Source organism: Lipophrys pholis, assembly GCF_963383615.2.
Source record: "Lipophrys pholis genome assembly, chromosome: 19".
Taxonomy (NCBI): domain Eukaryota; kingdom Metazoa; phylum Chordata; class Actinopteri; order Blenniiformes; family Blenniidae; genus Lipophrys; species Lipophrys pholis.
The window spans coordinates 18,534,844-18,555,570 of NC_137647.1; the positions used below are offsets into that span (position 1 = coordinate 18,534,844).

A 20,727-nucleotide genomic window follows, 5' to 3' on the forward strand; every position below is an offset into this window, starting at 1 on the left:
CACTATTGTCCTTGACTTTGCACCTGACGCATCTCCAGTATTTCATGTGGGCGACAGAAAACAAATCAACTCATTGCTGGATGTTTAAGCTGTTTTGTCGTCACTAATAACAATTTCATGTCATCATGTTATAATGATTAGTGGTGGCATGAAGTCACTTTGATTCTAAGCAGAAAAACCTTCTACCGATACATCGTATTCCACATAGGAAGATGATGCCAGTTAAGTTCCTGTTGTGTATTTCTTTCTGGATACTGTTTGAAGCTGCAGGAAAAGGGTCATCTTACACAACCACTGTCATCTGGTGGTTAATTAGCAAGAATGAGCATAATCATATCTGATTATGCAGTAGCTCATTTTACCTTACGTTTTTGTTGGTTATTCAACATTCCTGCATTCATTTAAAACTGTACTTCGGTGCATTTACCTAATTACAATCACAGCATAGAAGCAACCAACTAAGCCAAACAAAAGAATTCTCTTATGCAAAGTGGACTTACACACAAACAACAATATGTGTCCAAGATGTGCATGTATGTATGTATGTATGTGACCTGCAGGCACACACGTGCATAAATCTACATGCTGATGTTGCAACATCTGGGAAATGTTCTCATGTCATAAAAGCACAAGCCAGGAAGGGAGGCTTTTATAGTGGCACTCTGCAGAAATAGCACGTGGCTGCAGGAAACATCAGATTTATTATGATTGACTCTGCTGACTCATTTTAAACACGCACATGACGATTACATAGAGTACGTGCTATTCCCCTTACAATTTAAGGCTGAAACTGAATGTATGTGTCGTATATATGTGTAACAAGCTTTTCCTTTATGTTTCTACATGTTAGGTTAGTATCAAAACATCACAAGTTTTCCCCTCAAATCCAGTTTTCCAACACGGCTGAACCTATTTCTCTGTGAAATCTCTCTATATTCAATGTCTCCAGTACCACAAGCAGCAAAGCAGCCACACGGTATGATCATACTTCCACTGTGTTATTCAGTGGGTGGACTGGGCTTCATTCGGATCTAAAGCAAATGACATATAACATTCCTAATAAGCTCGGACAGATAACAGATCTAATTTCTTGACTAATTCAATGTACCTTTTATATAGTGGATGGGTTTATGGCACTGAATCATTGTTGGTAGATTTTTAAATTTAGACAGAAATTAAACTGAGAAAACACAACAGTTATCATAAATCAAGAACAGATTTAAACGCCACATTTAATTGAAGTTTCACTATGATCACAATTCCAAAAGCCGATGATTAATGTTATTTTAAACGATTAAGAAGTAAGTAGACCAGGATTAACGTTAGACATTGGGATTATTCCAGTACAGTGCACAGAGCAGCTTTATGTGCAGGACAGAGAGAGGACACGCTTCCCTGTCTAAATCTCTTTAAGTAAATGTAACAACGATTGTCCACTGGGTCACATGATGAGCAGTAAAAGGCAAGGACAGAAGCTAAAATGGTTGTATCGAAGGCCCGAGGCAGAGCACTGTCCTACCTCTGCTCTATCACATCTCTGCTCGACTGCACCGAGCATTGTGTTAAATGTCAAAATCATGGCTCGGCCCAATGCCCGACAGCCAGGAGAGAAGACAAGCGCACTCCCAACCCCTCTTTCATCTCTTCCCCCCTCAAATTCTTTCACTTTAGGGGTCCCAAACACCTCAAGTCATCTTTAAAGCTTCTCTGCTAAGAGGAAATGATTCTTTTTGTCTTGTAACACACTCAGATCTTGTGTCTCTCTCTGCGGAGGCTGACTGTTGCAATATCTGTCAACCTTGGGTAAATTTAGTGCCGTCCAAAAAGCCTGTGTCTTCAGAAGTGTTTTCCCTCCTGATAGAGAAACTCTTAGAAGGATAAGATCAAAGAGAATAAGAGTCCCATTACTCTAACAGGGAAGGAAAGATAGTGCTCTTCACGTCTTCACTGCAGTTAATGGGAGATTGTGGGTATTGAACCCTGAGCTGCAGCACTCAGCAGGCCAGACTCAGGTAACTCCTCCTCCTCCTGACCTCCTTCGGTTCACTCATAATTGGTTAAGCAAAGTCTAATGGCTTATTTGGTTACAGAGGAGTGTTTATGAGCAGGGGAGTCGCTTAGTGCATGTTGGTGTGAACGCAGGACACGTGTGATCATTGTGTGTTTGTTGTCCGCCCCACAGCGCTGTGCACCTGAGCACACACCGCCTGAGGGGGAACAGGCACGCAAACGCGTTCTGATGTCACCTCCCAACAACTACTGCGTGCATCTTCCAGTCATTTCTACAAAACCTCTGACAAGACTTCAGATCGCCTTTCTTGGAGCATGAGCATGATCCTAATGCAAGTGCTGCAGGACTGGAGAAGTAAAATGAGAGAGAATGAGTACGAATAAAAGTACATTTACTTTCACAACAAGCACAATCTAGCTGATAGATAAAGAGTATAATGTTACAGTAAAGGCGTATTAATCCTCTATGTACTGTGTTACGACAGCCTTTATGCTTCCATACATTCAATATCTTGTAAAAAGGATTTGGCATTTAATCCACCAGAAGGCACTGCTCTCAGTCAATATATTGCCCAAATACCACGAGGAAGAGTAAAGTTCATGATAACACTAATGGTGATTGCAGGAAGTTGTACTAATATTGATATTGAGGAGGACCAATCAGAAGCAGCATTGGCAGCAAAGGATCTGTGAGAACTTCAAACATGTCAACATGTCACACAGCCACACTTCAAATACAACACATTTATTATTCACTTCTAATCTCAATACTGCCGCTTTACAGGAACCGGTGGTACTGCAACGCTGGTCTGTATCCATTAGCTTCCCGGAGACAGACAGAAATAATGCAAAAAGAAGAGACCAAATGCTTAGTACATATCCACACGTGCATATCTAATGTCGAGAAGAAATAGAACCTGAACTGCTTTCTACAAAGTACCAAATAAAGACAAACATTAAATACATGCAAAAAAAATCCAAATTCTTCTCAAATTAACCAACTATTAACCCAAAGTCAATCATTATATTGCATCTGATGTTAAACCTGCTTCTGATTATAGGAACCAACCAGGGGATTGAGGTGGACTCAAACTCTAAAGGTACTGATAATACTATCAAAGAAAAATAAGATTTTGGATGACAGTATTCAAAAGCAAATATATCTTCAAGCTAAACTGAAATATAAGCCTGATCAAGTCCAAACCCTTGAGCACAAAGCTTGTACAAATTGTTCTTGCAGTCTAAATGTCTAAAACTCAAGCCCATCTTCACAAAGAAAAGCATACATGGAAACACGTAAGCAGAGAAAAACCTCTTAAGTTTGTGGGGCACTTCTATCTCTCCATACCAGCGCAGTTCAAATAAAAGAAAGCACCACTAAAGGATGAATTAAGAGAAGCAGAAGTAAAAGAAAGAAAGAAAGCCTGAGATGGAGCAGAATCAAAGCCAGTGTGCGTGTCTTGTCTGCTCACGTAACCTTAGTGAGCTGGTCCCTAATGGAAGAACTGACACAGATATGACCCCAGGGCCCCGGCTCCCCTCTCCTCCCTCTCTCAGCCTATCCTCCTTTCACCTCTTCATTTTCCACCTCCCCTCCTTTTATCGTCCTAATTGTTCCTCCTCTCCGTTCTTTGCTCCGTGATGGACGTGACTTTGCATTTTAAGCAGCTAAAGAGTATGTTTCCAAGCTGCTGGGGTGAAAATTATCTTAAACTGATTGCGCCCGATATGAGGTCAGAGAACTTTGTGAGGATGAGCAGAAATCAGAGGAGGAAAAAGACAATCTCCACAGTCTAAAGGTTTTAGGTTATATTGAAGGCTGTGCCTGTGAAAATGGATGTCTCTTAGTATTTGACATCACCATGATTGTTTGGTAAATCAGAGATTGTACAGAGTCTGGAGACTTCCTTAGCAGCCATCTGCCCCAGACCCACCACAGTCTAAGTGTCCCTGCAGGAGGCAGTGAAACAGCTGAAGCTCTGACACTTCCACCATCCGTCTCTATGTGGATCTGGACTCAGGTGGTCCTCGGTGAGAACCTCTTCTGAAATAAATGGCAGTTTAATCCCTGATCAGCAGGGGAGGATGAAGTCACTCAGAGACTCAGCACGACACCCACTACAGCCACAGCAGAACAGGAAACCCCCCCATCGCCTGGATGCCAGGCCGAATTCACTCATCGATGTCAGTGAAGCAGTGAAAGAAAAATGTACCTGAGATCACCCAAGTAAGAACAATAACTTCTTTTTAATCACCCTTAACAGGGATCCAACACCTCACACAAGAAGCCGTCTGTTAAATGACCAACCTGGCTATTAGCCTTCAGAGAAACGCCTAGAATCAGACTTTTGACTCATCTTTACCTTGTGTCATTGTTGACTGGTCACTTAACGCAGTGAATCAGAATCTACCTGTAGTTCTGTCAGAAATGTCACTGTGGTGAGTCACTCACTTAGCTGCGCTATAGCCCACTTTTATGTGGACATCAAATATAAAACAGAACTGGAGCCAGAAACTGATAAACACAAACCTGCTCATATAAAACTGTTCAACACTAACTGGTCCGTGTCCCTGTTATCTGTTATACATACTGTAAATATGTACATGTTGTATCTATAGAGTCTACAGTTTTGTTTGCTTGTTTATCTCCAAGTGTAATGTGGCGCTGATGTGATGCTTGAATTTTCCAATGTTGATTGAATAAAGTCTTATCTTCCTCTGCACTTCGCTTTCACTCAGACCTGCACAAGCCAACTATATTTAAAATACAGGAAATTATTTAAGTTTTAATTACAAGGTGTCCCTGATTGGAGTGACATGTTTTTTTGTGTTCAATCAGTACAAATACTGATAACGTATACATCAATCCAAACAAACATACACTATGCCGTCTCCTAGTCTCATTTCACCCATTCATCTATTGTCCTGGCTTATTTAAGATCACTTTCTCAGCACATCTAAATGTCTGGAAGTTTCAAAGTATGCTATTATCTATATAAGTTCTTTTTATGACTTTGCACTACTAATAAAAAAACAATGTATGAAAGTAAACTGAACGTACAATCTCACTATCTGAACTCTCTGAACTCTCTTTGTGTACCCGGCTTTTTGCTGAGTATTGGCTTGGATAGACTGCCTCTCCCCGGTGACCGCTGTCTAGAAAAAACAGATATGAAAGAAGGAGAGAGCTATAGCGGCCGCCTGTACTTGGGAAGGAGATTGCAGTCCCTGCATTTTCCACTTTATTTCATCGCATACTCATGAACTTTATTAAACATAAAAACAAAAACCAAGTAATTAAATGAGTAAATAGGTAATAGAGTATGTGCTCTTACCTTTTGTTTATCTACTTGTTTTTAAATAGTTTTTGTGGTTGTATAACAGGAAAGAGAGGGGTCACAGGATGCAAACAAACTGACAGGAAAAGAGGAAGAATTCATGTCGCTTTTACTTCCTCATCCTCATCCTTTTTGAGTGAGCTTACTTTTCATTGTGTTGGTGTCTGGTTCTAGATTGAAAACAAACCCTTCATTCACAAAAGTCAAATGTTGGACAAATCAAAGCTAAAAATCCACGAAACACAAGCAACTCAACCAATCAACCAAATAAAAGTTTAAATATTCCCAGAGAAAAAGGCTTCCAGTTACCTTGATGATAAGACCACACATGTACTGTATATCAAACTATGACAGGCAGATAATCACTCGCAATCACATTCATTCACACAGCTGAGAATCACCAAATAACCTCAAACGTATCTTTGTGGACTATGGGAGGAACATCAATCCCAGAAACAAATCCAACAGCAAAAATCTCAGTGTGAGGCGAGAGTGCTATCAGTATTATGTTTGGTAATAATGTCTCACTTTTCAAAAACATTGAGGAGGTTGACACTTCTTATTGAAAATGTTCTGATTCAGCCACATTGATTGCATGTTGTTTAATTTCCCGTCTCACTGTTTTCTTCTCTGGAACAAATTGCCAATGCCCACAAAACGCTGTGCGATTTTCAGTTGTGAGAGAATCCTGTGAGAGTCTTTGGTCTGGGCTCTACATCTGCGGTCCTACGTCACACTGTGAGACCAGTTCAAGGATTGTCGTTGTCCTGGTCTTGCAACCAAAGACACCCTGCGATAAAATTCTTACAGTGTCAGAAATTTGGGGTGATTGGTGCTGCTGCGACTTGTGTCTACTAAAGTATGAAATGAGTATAATAATAATAATAATAATAATAATAATAATAATAATAATAACAGCAATAAGAATAAGAATAAGAATAAGAATAAGAATAAGAATAAGAAATAATTATTCATCAATCATAATAATAGTGTATACTTAGCTGTTCCAAAATGAATAGGAAGAAGAAACTTGCTTATCGAGCCCTACCAATAATCTATCCTAATTATCTGTTTTAATTACCGTATCACCCTTTCTGCACTTTACATTAATCTTCTTTATATCTTTTGATAATATCTTTATATAACCTTTTAAAGTGGTTATTATTTGTGCTGTGTTTGCATTCCACAAAGTCACCCCACAAATTGACACACACATACTTTTGCTAGTAGGGCAAAAACAGTGGGTACAATAGTAAAATTCATTTAAAAAAAAAAAGTATGTATGATGTAAACAAAATCTCTTTGGGGATTTTTCTGCAAACACCTAAATGCCAAAAGGCCCAGGGCTCCAATCATGGGTTACTAGTTCTTTTTCGTGACTGGATGGCGCACGCTTTAGAGGTTTTATTCTTGTGCAATAATGTCGACTCACGTACATCTTAGGCTGCGATTCAGCTTGCATCATTATCGCGCAATCTGCACACAGCAGACTTCATGTCGAGCCCAAAGTTTAATAGATTCATGCCGTACAGTGTGGCAAGCTGTGAACTTCTAAGATTGTTAAATGTGTAGCGGGTATTAGGATTAATTTTTAACACGGCCACAGAGACCAAATGCACCTAAAAATTCAAATCCAACTGATCATACAAGAACTTCCGGCTCACATTTCAGATGTGTAAATTCAGTGAAAAATGCACAAAACATTACAGCTTAAGCTTCTTGTGCACAATATAGCATGAAACATTTGTGCAACTGGAAACTATCTTTCATTCACTTACACTTCTGGGGAATTTAAAATCATTAGTAAATAACATGAAATGTATATTTCTGGAATGAAATCTGAGCACTTGGAGAAAACCTGCTAACAGAAAGCTCCGCTAACCAGGTGAAAAGACTGTAACCATGATTATATTGGGAGCAACATGTGATCCTTTAAAGTTCAGAAGCTGAAGTGGAAGCGATTTACTAACATGGAAATATTAGTTATAAATATATAAGGAAGGTACATCCTGTGAGAAAAGTTAAAAAACCTCACACGGAATCATTTGCTTGCATCTTAAATTATGAAAACAGCCAAAGCAACATTTAAAACCTAGAAGAGTGACCTTTAGAAAAGCTACAAGACTTATTCAGTAACTCCATTTTACACGACACGCATGACTTTTGCTTTGTAGCAGTCATTCTTAGCTTATCTACGATATCCATGCAGTGACTGCAGGACGGAATAGATGATCAGAGACAGTTAATAGACGTCCCCCCACACCCCACAAGAAAGAAGCCGTATCACTGCATCTCCAGCCCCCCGGTACCTTTTAGTGCGACGGAACATTTTGCTGGATGGTTTCTAGGTGCAGCTCTCGGCAGGAGCAGCTGGTCGGTGAGTAAGAGCAGTCAGACACCAGCAGAGGGTCTCTGGTGGAAAAACACCCCGTTGCCACGCATGTTTAGAGCTCCAACTACCTTCAAATGTCTGTGCGAGTGTGTCCAAGCACCAGAGGAGAGCGAGATAAAAACAGAGCGAGAGAGAGAGAGAGAGAGAGAGGGATGGAAAGAGGAAGAGCGAAGAGGGAAGAGGGTGGGTCTGTCTTTGAGAAAGAACAACAAAAGGCATTGGAGGATTGTGGGTCGGTTCTTTCTCAAGGCTACAGTGCAGTTTTGTGTTTTTCTGTCTGTGTCACTGCACCGAATGGTCCCAGTGTCGAGCTAAAAGCTTTCACTGCAGGCTATTTACACCGTGAATGAAGGAGGAGGAGAGTGAGGGGAGGTTAATTCGTCTCGGGTGGAGAGAGAAGTGACTGAAGTCATGTGGGATGTTACATAACAGCACAGCAAGATTGTGAATGAAATCAAAGATTATATGGAAAGAAAGAAAAAACCTACAACAAACAGCTAAGCTGATGAGACAACGAGCACCAAGCACACAAACCCTGAATGGGTGTGCTCGCACATGAATGAAAGCAAAAGGACTGAAAGTAAAGCCAATTCCTCCCAGCTCATCTATAATGGATGGGAGGGGGGGCTGATGGTGTCCTACAGAGGGAGACGGAGAGTGATGTGAAGGAGGCAGCGACGGGCCGAGTCCAGATGGAAACGCCGTCGGGAGAGAAGGGACAAAAATGGGAGGCAGTGGTGGAGAGGCAGTGGTGGAGAGGCAGCGGCAAGACGGATGGGAGGAGGCAAACAGAGCCGCTCTGTGGCTTCATTTCATGTCTGATTACCCGTGATGAGGAGGGGATGAGGAGGGCGGGGAGGCGCAGAGAAGATGGATAGGACAGGCACCGGTGAGGAGGGTGGAAGGAGGGGTGAGGCTGAGACATTTCAGCCACAAACACACAGGTTTGTTTTTTAATGCTGCTGGATGGTAAAAAGGTAAATAACATCGTTTGAGCGTCAAGGAATCTCTAGAAATCTGTTTACAAAACCAGCCAAAACAGCATTATTAAATGGCTGCGATACTCAGTCATCGATTTATAAACAGGAATGATTTAAGGGTAGAAACCTCTGTATGGACTGAGGAACTGTTTTCTGTGGAGACAGTTCATCCTTGCATTTACAAATACAACTGATGACATAAACACTATGAGAAGACTGGGTGCTGCACAATAGTAGTTAAACTTACAAAACTTGATTATGTTCAGTATTATATCATAATATCAAGTTTGTAATGTTGATATCTTTATACTTTGGCATTAGTAGTGGTATTTTTCAGTGCTCTTTCTGTTTGTGGAGCCAAATCCCACCACAGTGCCATGTTTATTTCCACTTTGTTTTAAATTGATCACATCCACATCGGCAGGTTACCAGCAATGTTTTAAAAGTGGAGCAAATTGCGGTTCACAACACGATCCAGAGCAGTAGGAATCAATCTATATGTGGACATGCAGAGCCTGAATTCAGTCAATATCCATCTATTTACCTTCAACATTCACTTTATTTAAATTAAGCTCTGAAGCCAATCCCAACTGGACATGGATGAATGCACCCCGGTCTCCCAGAGAGACATACAGATTTACCCCTACGGGCAAAAGAACCAATTACCCTGATACAGGTTGTGTATTTTTTGGGGGGAAGCCAGGAAACTCACATAGGTACATAGAGAACATGCAAACAATGCAGAGAAAGGTTTTGCCGTAAACAGAGGATACCACTGAGCACCACCATGGCTCCCAATATCAATAAAAAGGCAAGTAACACAGAAAGCGTTCTATATCTGTGCATGAAAGAAACGTTTTATTAATGTTAACCTTCAACCATATATTTATTTAACAGGTGGGAGGTCTACCGGAGGGCTGGTATGTTTGGTTTAAAGATGGTGACACTGACATAAAGACAAGTTTATGAGCTGGAGGTTTCAGAGCTGAGGACAGGGTGGATTTCACTGGACGCAATTAAGAAAGACGACATTGTAGGACCAACTTGTGTTGGAAAGTTTGTCGATAAAGTGAGAGAGATGAGGCTGTGTGGGATGGAGGAGGAGAAGAGGAAGACCAGAGGAGGTGGATGCAGAGACTTTAAACATCCTCCTTTATGGCAACCTCTAATGAGAAAATGCAACAAGAAGAAAGCAGAGCACAAAAGAAAGAAAAAAGAAAAATGAGCAGTGAAATAGAGCCAAGTAGGACTATAAAGGGACACACAAGTGAGTTATACTTCTTCTTCAAGGCTACACTTAATTAAATAGATTCAAGCGCACAATGTCTCTGAATAAAGAAGTAAATATTTACCACCAGGCAGAGTGTCAGAGGGAGATAAAGAGGGGAAGCAGAAGTGAGACGGGATTAAGAAAGGAGGAGAAGCAGGAAGGCAGAGGAGTGGAAATGAGATAGCGAGACACAAATGGATTATTAACCGTGGACTGGGGGGGGATAAAGGGCGAGACACTGAGCGGCCGGGAAAAGGCAGCTCGGGCTTTTCAGCACCACAGACAGCGCCCAGAACCTTGGCTGGCCTCCATCAGACCCTTCAGGGGGTCTCTCCGTCCTCCTCCACCCAACACCGCGCAGACTTCCCACTGCGTTCAAACCCAACGTACAAATCATGATGATGAGCTCAGGAGGAGAAACCTCACTCGTGAACAAGCTCGGCGGCTCAGTGGGATTGTTTTTCCTCTCAGAGAGACCCGAGCTCTCAGAGGAGAGGAGAAGAGGAGGGAGGGCAGCATGGGGGGGGGGGAGGGGGAGAAGCAAAGGTAACACTCACCTGCTGTTTTTGCGAGGCAGGGGCAAATCCTTCTGGAAGAAACACAGGGGGAGAGAGAGAGAGAGAGAGAGAGAGAGAGAGAGAGAGAGATCAGGTACAAACCCACAAATATACGCTTATGTGAATGTTAGGTCTTAATCTCTGGGTAAAACAGTGTTTCTATCTTATTATAAACCCCAAATAATGCAGAACAAATTAATACTTTTCAAATTAAACCTGGAAAATCAATCAAATTAATTTAAAATATTCATCAATAGAAGAGAGTAAGGCAACACAGAATATTTTAGCTCATGATTTTTTTGACCCTTACTCAACTTGCTGTTAAATACAATCTGGTTGATATGATTTTTAGGCAACCTCGTGCTCAGACTGGCAGTAAGAGATGTTCTCCCTAGACAGAAGGGAAATATATATATCTCAGTGTTTGTGTCCACATGCACGAAATTTGTTATGTCTTCAATTTCCACAAATGACAAAAACCATAACTGTTTCAACGTGCTGCATTACTTTTCAGGTTTGGTAGAAACATGACAAATTTAAGGATTTGCTGAATATCATCACTGGCCTGATATAAGAGGAAATTAAACTTTTAAATTCTTTTATAAAAAAGAAGGCGTTGGTTATTCAGAGAGAAAGAAAATATACATTGTGGTTAATAAAATACTTTCTTTAAATAAAAAACTATTTATTTTAATGGGAAAGTTAAGTTATTATTGCAAATAAGACACTAGTTCTCAAAACTTTCGCTAAAATAATCTAAACTATCAGTTGGAACAGCTCAATTTAATTTCAAGTCAACTGGAGCCAAAGGATTGGATCAGAATAATTTTTAAATATAAATTTAAGGCAAATAATCTATTTTAGTGAAATGGTAAATTATCAATGTCAATCACTCAGGTTACTATGCTGTCACATTAGTTCCTCTCCCAGGGGATCAAACTCAAGATGATACTAATAAAAATAAGTTTGTCACTTTGCTAATTGTCAGTGAAAATTGAGCCACTTCCACTGGGATCTCTGGAGTCTGAAAGAAAATAGATCCCTGAGCTGAAACTGCAGCAAAACAGAAGCAGCATGAGCGGAGCTGGATCTGCTGCCAGCATAAACCTGCCTGCTGAGGAGGCCAGGGAGGAGAGGGGGACGGTGTAAACAAGGCCGGAGCAGAGGGATAGAGGTGGGCGGCTCAGTGTGACACCGGGGGATTACTCTCCACTGCCTGCAGCCGCGTCCTCCAGTATTCTCCACGTCTGCGCGTGCACCACAAGGTTAATGAAGCCGGAGCATCCCAGACGAGGCCATTACGAGGCGCGTACCTCCAGATGCAATTAATCCATTAGCTGCTTCACACCTTCTCCCGTCACTCGCTGGGTAACGTTGTTAACGTGCTGTTAGCGCGACGCTGACCTCCCGCTCACCTCAGTCAATGCTATTATAGTTAACCTTCAGATAAAGATCCAGGGTGGGGGGCTTCATACATGCTGTCATGTGGCATATTTTTACACTGTGACACGAAAACAAACCACCAATTGAAGATCAGGTACCAGCTGAGGAGGACTCCAAGGAGCGAGGCGACGCCAACAGAGAGGAAAACGGCCAACCATAGTCCTAAATTCTCCTGCTTGGATCATCAGCTAGTCTAAGGCTAAGTGGTTGTTGAACTGCATGTGTCGGGGTTTTACATGATAACAGAGGCAAATCCCTCCTTACAAGGACGACTGAATATTCAACCTATTGATCTCCCTTCGCTTTGTCCTTCATCGATCTGGCTAATTGACCCTGAGCTGTCGGAGCCCTGGAGCTGACTAACACACTGGCTTGACACTGAAGAGGAGCGTCAACTGGCCAAACAAACCTGATCCCAAACACGACCACATACCAACTCTGCTTGTATGTTTCAGTACAGAGAGGATACCGCTGGGTGGGGAACTAAAAATCCCAATGGTTGAGTGAAAAATAAAGCACAGTTGTTCAAACATCTGTTTCTCATTGCGCCTACGCCACAATTGCAATGAGAATGTTCCTGTTCCATAGTCCATATTTAACTCTCGGTGTGATGTAGGAGTAATAATCCCAACCAACAATCATGGATGATATTTGGATTATTGCTTGTGTGGCTGAAGTATTGATTTTTCCTTTTTTGCATGATGAATCCAGACATGACCAGACCCAGCTGCCGTGGTTATTATATGGTGGATTTGTGTTTAAACAATAGTGAACACATCAGAGGTTGCTATCATCCTCACATGTTCAAAACACCCCAAAAATAATCAGATAAGACGAATCCATAAAGCCTCCGAGGCTCAGGAGATAGACAGCTCCATCATGTGCACCTCATCCTGTCCTCGGGGGAAACTTAGAGCCCCCATGTTGCTCCTGATGGAGAGGAAACTGCTTTAGAGGTCACCACCTCCTGAAGATTAACTGCAAGTCATTCAAGTGAAAAGATGAAACGTAGATAATACCCCACTAAATCCTAAAATCCTGAGAAAACAAGTGGTGAGAAAGAATCGACCAGCAAAACGTCTATTTAGAAACTCTTAGAATGAACGACAGCAGAAGAATTTATTGCAAAGATGACTATAACAGTTAAAAAGAACTACAAGAATTCCACTTTGTAGGTTACATTTCAATACATTCATCAAAAAAGCTTTGGCATGTATTCATATTGTACAACTAAAGTTGTGCTGGAGCTGTTTCCAGATGATTCTGAATGAACGCAGGGTTTATAATTATCAATAATCATAATGTGCACATATGCTCTTGGTTGGGTAATAAAGGGGGTCGTATTACAGTACGGGGCGGTGTCTGGTTCTGCAGAAAGTCTCCACCTGAGTCTGGTTCTACAGGTTTCTTCCTGTTAAAAGGAGTTTTTACTTCCCATCATCACTCATGTGGAACATTTGGGTTTTTCTCTGTTAAATCTCCTTGAGATTACTGAGTTGTGTTTGGTGCTACAGGAATGAACATTTCATTGAATTTTATCAAATTGAAACTGAATCTTATATTAAAGTCCGCAAATAAATGTCATTGTGAAACCGCTGAGAAAATAGATTATTATAGTATAATAACCTAGAAATACCTACAACTCCGATTTTTTTTTATTATTCATCTTCTATAAAATCTTCTATTACACCCTGGACACTTATATTCACCAGTACAGGCAATTTGGGATCAGCAGTTTACCTCATGTGCATGTTTTTGGCACACGAGAAAAACATGCAATAAATTCCAAAATGCAAATAGTCGGACAGCGTGGATCAGAAGCTGGCACACTGAACAAAGTGCAGCCGCATCTATTTCTGCGACGGTGAATCTGTGTTCCTGTCATGTGTCGTCTCTCTCCAATACAACTCCCGTCCAGCATCAACAGTCCAGGCCAGTCGATTAAACGCAGAAACTGTGCAGAAGCTCAATCATTGAATCCCGCAGAAGACTTGGCCTTTATTAACCCGGCAGGAATCCCATCCGAACAGTGAATCCGTCGACCCACACTTGCGTGTTTACATTTCTTGCTGTCGCTCAGCATCGGGACGAGCTTCCTTCATAATCCTCCACTTTAATTTGGAAAAAGGTCACAAAGTGGAAACTCATTTCCTGCCTCCAATCTAGACTTGATCGGCGGTCACTGGGCCAGGAGACGAGCCGCTTCTGAATTTGTCTCTGTGACTCACTGACAATCAAGATTTTCATGATGCTGGAAATGTGGACCAATTAAGGAAAAAAAGAAAATACTTATAAATCATTCAATTCACATATGTTTTGATAAGTTTTTTATATATATTTTTTTTAATTTGCAATTGTCCAGATTGATTAATATATTCTTTTTTAACAGGATGGACAAATAGATGCAAACATGTATTGAAGTACAGCCGTTCCCAACCTTAAGATCACAACATTAAAACAACTACAAATTAAGTTTTAGATAAGAAATATTAATTTGGAAGAATTGGTAGTTTAGCATTTGGAAAGAATCATGTGAAAACTAATAGATTCTGCTCAGAAACACACAGAAACAAATCAATGTAAATGCAAAATCGCCCAATTCGCCCCCCCAAAAAAAGATTTAATGGATCCCTAGAGAGGGGTCAACCAATGTTTTCCTCTTCAGCTGTGAGAGCTTCTAATATTATGACAGTCTGAATGATCAAAGAAAACACAGTCCTCCCCCCACGTCAGGACCCTCGGATGAAACCGAAGCCTGTCACTTAATTCTCTGGTGGTGTAATAAGCTTGTCAGAATGTTTCGGTTCTTGCCGATCGCATGATTGCGTGTCCCACGTCACGGCATGCAGGGAAGAAAAAAATAAAAAATAAGCATCATCTGAAGGGATTCACGGAGCTCAGGCTAAATTCTCCCCAAGCCTGCTAATGAAGTCTGGAGGTGGTGGAGGGTGACTGACGTGCAGGCGGAGGGGCTTTGTCACAAATATGACATGCCCACCGATCACAGATTAGAGAGCGCTATATTTACTCCGGTAACTCGCGTGACAGGAGCAACTGTGTATTATTTTTTTTTTTAATCCAGATTTATGTAGCCCTTCTGGAGGGGGGGGGGGTGCTGATGTATGAGCTTCTATATGATGCCTTCTGATCCCCCCCCAGTGGTCTCAGGCTGTCACTCTGACAGCAGAGAACATGTTTGTGAGGAGGAAATCTGTGCAAACACTGATTCATATTCAGACCCTCTCACTGGAGGGACACGGGCCCATTGCCTTGTGATGACTGGCCTTTTGAACTTTTCCTTCTATTAACCCATTTCTGTCAAAGCACATTCACATTAAGCGCAAAGAAACTTAATTAGCGGTGTGGTCTATATGTGGGCATGCACAGTCCATCGCAGCTCATTGAAGTCTTTCACACCATAACATGACTTCAGATGTTTTCCAAATTGACAATTAGAACCATTGTCTCATAGTCTTTCTCATAGTCAGTGCACTTGACTGATGCATTTGACATGAGAAATACGACAACCACAAAGAAAACTCCCCGGCTTGAACATATAAAAAAGTGCAAGTGATACTCAATAGTAGGGTTGCATAATATAGAAGAAGTATTGTTATCACAATGTCACTGTGCATAATATGGACGCCACTAGAGCCTGAAGTTGGGGGGAATTCTGCATGTAACCTTATTTGGCCAATCAGGTGGAGCAATCCAGCCTGGATGTCCACCCAACAGGGTGCACTCACAACAAGGTGGAAATCAGGGCCAAGAGAACCAGCACTGTTATTCAGAGGAGCAAATCCTAAAGCGCAATTCTCAAAAACTTAATGGTACCTCACATGTTGATCTGATATCATGCAGAATTCTGTTTGAAGTTTTTTCACAGATCTCTAATTAGATATGCATCCAACTTCAGACTTTTGGACATTTTTAAATATGACTGGGTTTATCAGTGTATTTCATCACATGCAAGTGGCCTGTTGCAATAGTTGTTTATACATATAATATCTTTCTTCTTTTTAAATATATATTTATCTTATATACCGCGTTATCTCGACATGTGGGTGGTCCATGAGAATTCAAACACAACAAATCAAATATTTTGTAGGAATCCTGTCAAACATCCTCGAATGTATCCCCCTACCTCTTTCTTATATTAACAGCTTGGTAGCACAAACTGTGTAATTAATCTAGTGATTAATACTGAGTACACTAACCAGAAAACAATCCAGAAATGCACTAATGCAGTAATCCAACCTGTGAAAAAAACCATTTAGAAACTGAAGCTCTGATCCTGAGATTCTAAGTTGTTGCTGTTTTTATACGAGCAAACTGGCTTTTGTTTGTGGGGATTTCTGCATGTGTATTTTATATTAATTATATTTCATAGGAATTAATCACATTTTTTATTTGCATCTCAGTATTTGATTTGCAACATTTTTCAACTAAAGCTCACTTTGGTAGATAATTAAATCAATAACTAGACGTTTATCTGTTCACACAATAAAACCAGAGTTTTTTCACCTTCTAATCTCAATAATTGTGTGTTATGTCAAATATAACACAAGTGATAACTTGTGTGGTGTCCACGCTCACAGAGCTATATCATTAGTATTGAGGTAACGCAAAGACTTGAATTAACTGGTGATTTGTAAATTCTCGTGCTCTTATTCACGCGTCTGTCGCACCGATTTTCTTATTTGTTAAATTTTTATTAGCACCATTCCTTAGCAATGGATCCTTGACATATCAGGCTTTTAGTGTGCACTGTGTTTCCTTTGCTGTCATAGCGCTGTAGAGCTCAGTAACTTCAAACCAGAAATGTCCTGATCAGATCAGCAGTATTGGATCTGGGCTGATACGAGCATGTTTTAAATGATTGGTGATTGGCAAATTGAGCCGATAAGCTCGGCCTTTTACAATAGCGGCCGTGAACTGCAATAAACTGCCGTCTAACAGCAACCACTGCAGCTGCGTCAGTAGTGAACATGTCAGCAGTGTGGGAATGTTTCAATGTAGAAAGTGAAAACAGTCCAACTAACACTTGTAAGTTCTGTTATAGCAGCGTCGCAGGAGGTGGAAGCATCATAGCTTCGTTCTGTACAACCGATTTAATAAGACATCTAAAATGTAAAGTGTTGGGTTCACTAATGATGCTGTCACAGCAGCTTTATTCGATTCTATTCCACGGATGTCTCAACTTTGAGCTGGGTAGGCTCCTGTAGTAATCCACGATACACATCAATAGTGATGTGAAAGCTGTGTCCTGTAAACGCCTCATCAAGAGAAGCTTTAATCACTCCACGAAATAAAGAAACACAAAGTGTGTGGTCTGTAACCACTTCATCCTAACACTTTAAATATTTGGGATCCGCAGTATTTCCTCATGTCTTCACATCATATTTCAGACACTGCTGTACAGAGCCTTTGTTTGCTCCTTGTCACGGCTGAGCTGAATCCAGCAGCGCTTCATACGCGGCAGTTTCACAGGTCTCGTACAGCAGAGCTTTGAAAGAGCACATACATTAGAGGATCAACACTTCAGGAACAAACAAAGAGCAAGTTAAATCATCATTTACACCATAAAACCACTTTGCAGGGAAATTATTGAATCAATCAATACCCAATTCTAACAAAATCAGAACAAGAGTCCAAAAATTCTGATCCATTACAATTGTAAGATTAAAGAATAGGCTTTAAGTCTAACCCTCTGTGGTGGCGGTGGGGACGTGTATGCATGCTAAGCATCTCAAAGCAATTAAAATGGACGCCCAGACAAATGAGAATAGGTGTGGGCAATTATGGGATGTGCTTCTTCAAGAAGAGCAGGTTGAAAAATTACAGATTTCAGGAAACCTTGGCCTTTAAATCCCTGAGCTCCCCACCATTCAGCTCCAATACCCATCTTCTTCAGGGGAACAGCATGAACTGATGACAACACTTTAATAGGGGGCAAAATATCTTCAGTCCACTCGACTCAATTGTCTTGCTTTGAGATGCTTCTTACCGCTTCTCTAACCTCCAGGCCCTGTTTATGCACGCTTAAGCAAATCTCATCACAAAAACATATATATCACGATGCGAACTGGGATTGAAATGCCCACACAAGTCATTTTGTGACTATAACCTCCCCACACTGCTGTGTCAGGAGAGCCTGTTTGAGGTAAATGGTCTGATGCCGGCAGTAAACCAGCAGATAAAAGCTCCCTCGCTGCTGTGTCCTTCAAGTCATATTGGCTGCACTGAAGAAATAAAAAAAGGCCCAATAATAATGAAACGGCATTAGGTTTCCCTCTCTGGCGGCTGGGCCGGGGCCACGCCGGCCTGTCTGGGGGAAGCGGTGAGAGCAGGCAAACAGCGGGGTTCAATCAAAGAGTGAGGCGCTGCCAGGAGGCGGCGAACGGAGCAGCCATCATTCGCGGTGCTGACGGAGTCACCGACCAGGCTCTGACGGAGGGAGGGAGGGGGCTGATGGGCGGGCAAGAGGGGCGACTGTCACACAGCATGGGAGAGAATAAATGTGGACTAACAACAAAGATTTACTGAAGGAAATCATTTGTGGTGTAGATAGTTGTAGGGCTGCACAATATATAAACAATAATATAATGTAATATATGTACGGACCTACTCTGATCCACTAAAAGTGTGCAACTAATTTAAAGAAATGTAATCTCATGTCACGGCACAAAAACATTAACGTCATCGACACAAGTGTTTGCTTTTGACTGAAAAACATATAATTAATTGAAATGTTCAAAAGGATGATCGCATATTGTTCACATGATGTTGTATAGCCTTGGATAATTCTTTATTTATAATTAATTATACGGTTTGTATAATTTTGCTAATTTTTATCAAAACTAAAATTGTAAACTTGTAAGTTATTTCTGCATAATATATTATGGATTTGTCATTATTGTGATATCAGCTTGTGCAAATTCAAAATGACAGAAGTTCTCATGTGAAAGAAAAGTGGGATCAATTGCGATAAACTCACAAAAATTGTGCAATTAACTATTTAAACTCAATCAACTCAGAGAGAAAGAGTGTTGTTGTTTGGAAGTAAATTTCTCCAAGCACAAATATATTCACATCAACAACTGAAGTGTTTGTATTGAATATTGTACATATTACGATATCGTAATACTCAACATGATCACACCTGGTATCGTTAAGTCTCACATATTTGCAGCGAGCTGACAATTTCTACTCCCAATATCTATATTTCAGAGGAATTACCCAGTTGATTTGAGGTGAACTTCATGAACTTAGATGTTTCTATTTATCACGAATCATATTGTTATTGCTGCCGCAGACGTTACACACACGAGCCAGAAAGCTAAACAGAGATCGCAATGCATCATGGGAGTGACCCCTGACTCCCTCACTGCAGGGGAACGGGGTGTGTCACCATATGGTGCTGTGGGAATGATTGCGTGCACGTGTGTGTGTGTGGTGTGTGTGTGTGTGTGTGTGTGTGTGTGTGTGTGTGTGCGTGTGTGTGTGCGTGTGTGTGTGTGTGTGTGTGTGTGTGTGTGTGTGTGTGTGTGTGTGTGTGTGTGTGTGTGTGTGTGTGTGTGTGTGTGTGTGTGTGTGTGTGTGTGTGTGATGAGTCTCTGGGGGATGACAGAGCTGCTGAATAGAGCCCACTGAGCCAATCACATGTCGACACAGATTCACAGACACACACGGGAGTGAAGATAACTCACGGGCATAAAACACACACACACACACACACACACACACACACACACACACACACACACACACACACACACACACACACACACACACACACACACACACACACACACACACACACACGCACACACACACACACACACACACAATACATCATTGTGCTGGCCTGACTATATCTATAAAATGCCAGTGACTTTGTCAGTGTGATTAATTCCCTGGCAGCTCCTGTCGTATATCACGGCGACGATGACGAGACATGAAACCATCAGCACGCCTCGCCACTAATCCTCCCTTTATTCTGTCTTTTCTCTTTATCGGCTTCCCCTTTCCCTGCGGTTCTTCTCCTCACTGGCACAATAACTGAAATGAACAAGGGGACATTACATGCACACACTGAGGGGCTCATGGCTGCTCAGCTCGCTGCTTGAATCACAGAGAGAAGGTGCGGGGGGGAGGAGGAGGGGGAGGAGGAGGAGGAAGGGGGGTGACCCCTGGTTAAGCAGCCTGCTTTATAATGCATGAGCTCAGTCATTTGAACACGTCAGATCAGTATGCATGACTGGCTTTTCATTACTCACGTCCCGCTTAGGAGACTGAAGATACCCAAAGAAGAAGAAGTACACCGGAGAGAGAGAGGCCGGCGTCACCGTGATGACGGCACAATGCCGCCGCCAACGTCACACGTGCAGAACGAAAGCTTCATCTGAGTGACATGCCGTCAAAACAACACAGCTAAGACACTGAGGTTATCAGGGAAATGACTCAACTGAGAAACTTTCAGAACTTCTGTTCTATCATTTCTCATAGTTTAATAATTCTGTTAATAAACTAAACATAAGTCATAACACAACTTGTTCAAAATGGCTCAATTGTGCTTTACAGTTTCCCATATCTATTTTATGTGGACATCAACCCTTAACATCCTCTGCCCCCGAATGTAATAAAAAGCAGTCAGACAGTAAATCTGTAATAAAAACCACATAATTTTGTATAATAGCAAACTTATGCTTGCAGAAAGTTATTGCTAGTTGAGTTA

General features: G+C 41.4%; 1 protein-coding gene across 1 annotated transcript in view; it reads right to left on the reverse strand.

Annotated features, from left to right (window-relative positions):
- Window positions 1-20,727, reverse strand: part of LOC308124643 (microtubule-associated serine/threonine-protein kinase 1-like) — a 57,315-nt gene that overhangs the window by 34,444 nt on the left and 2,144 nt on the right. The window contains exon 2 of the mRNA XM_080487765.1: window positions 10,548-10,579. Within this exon, the coding sequence (XP_080343891.1) occupies window positions 10,548-10,579 (32 nt within the window). The remainder of the gene's footprint in view (window positions 1-10,547; window positions 10,580-20,727) is intronic.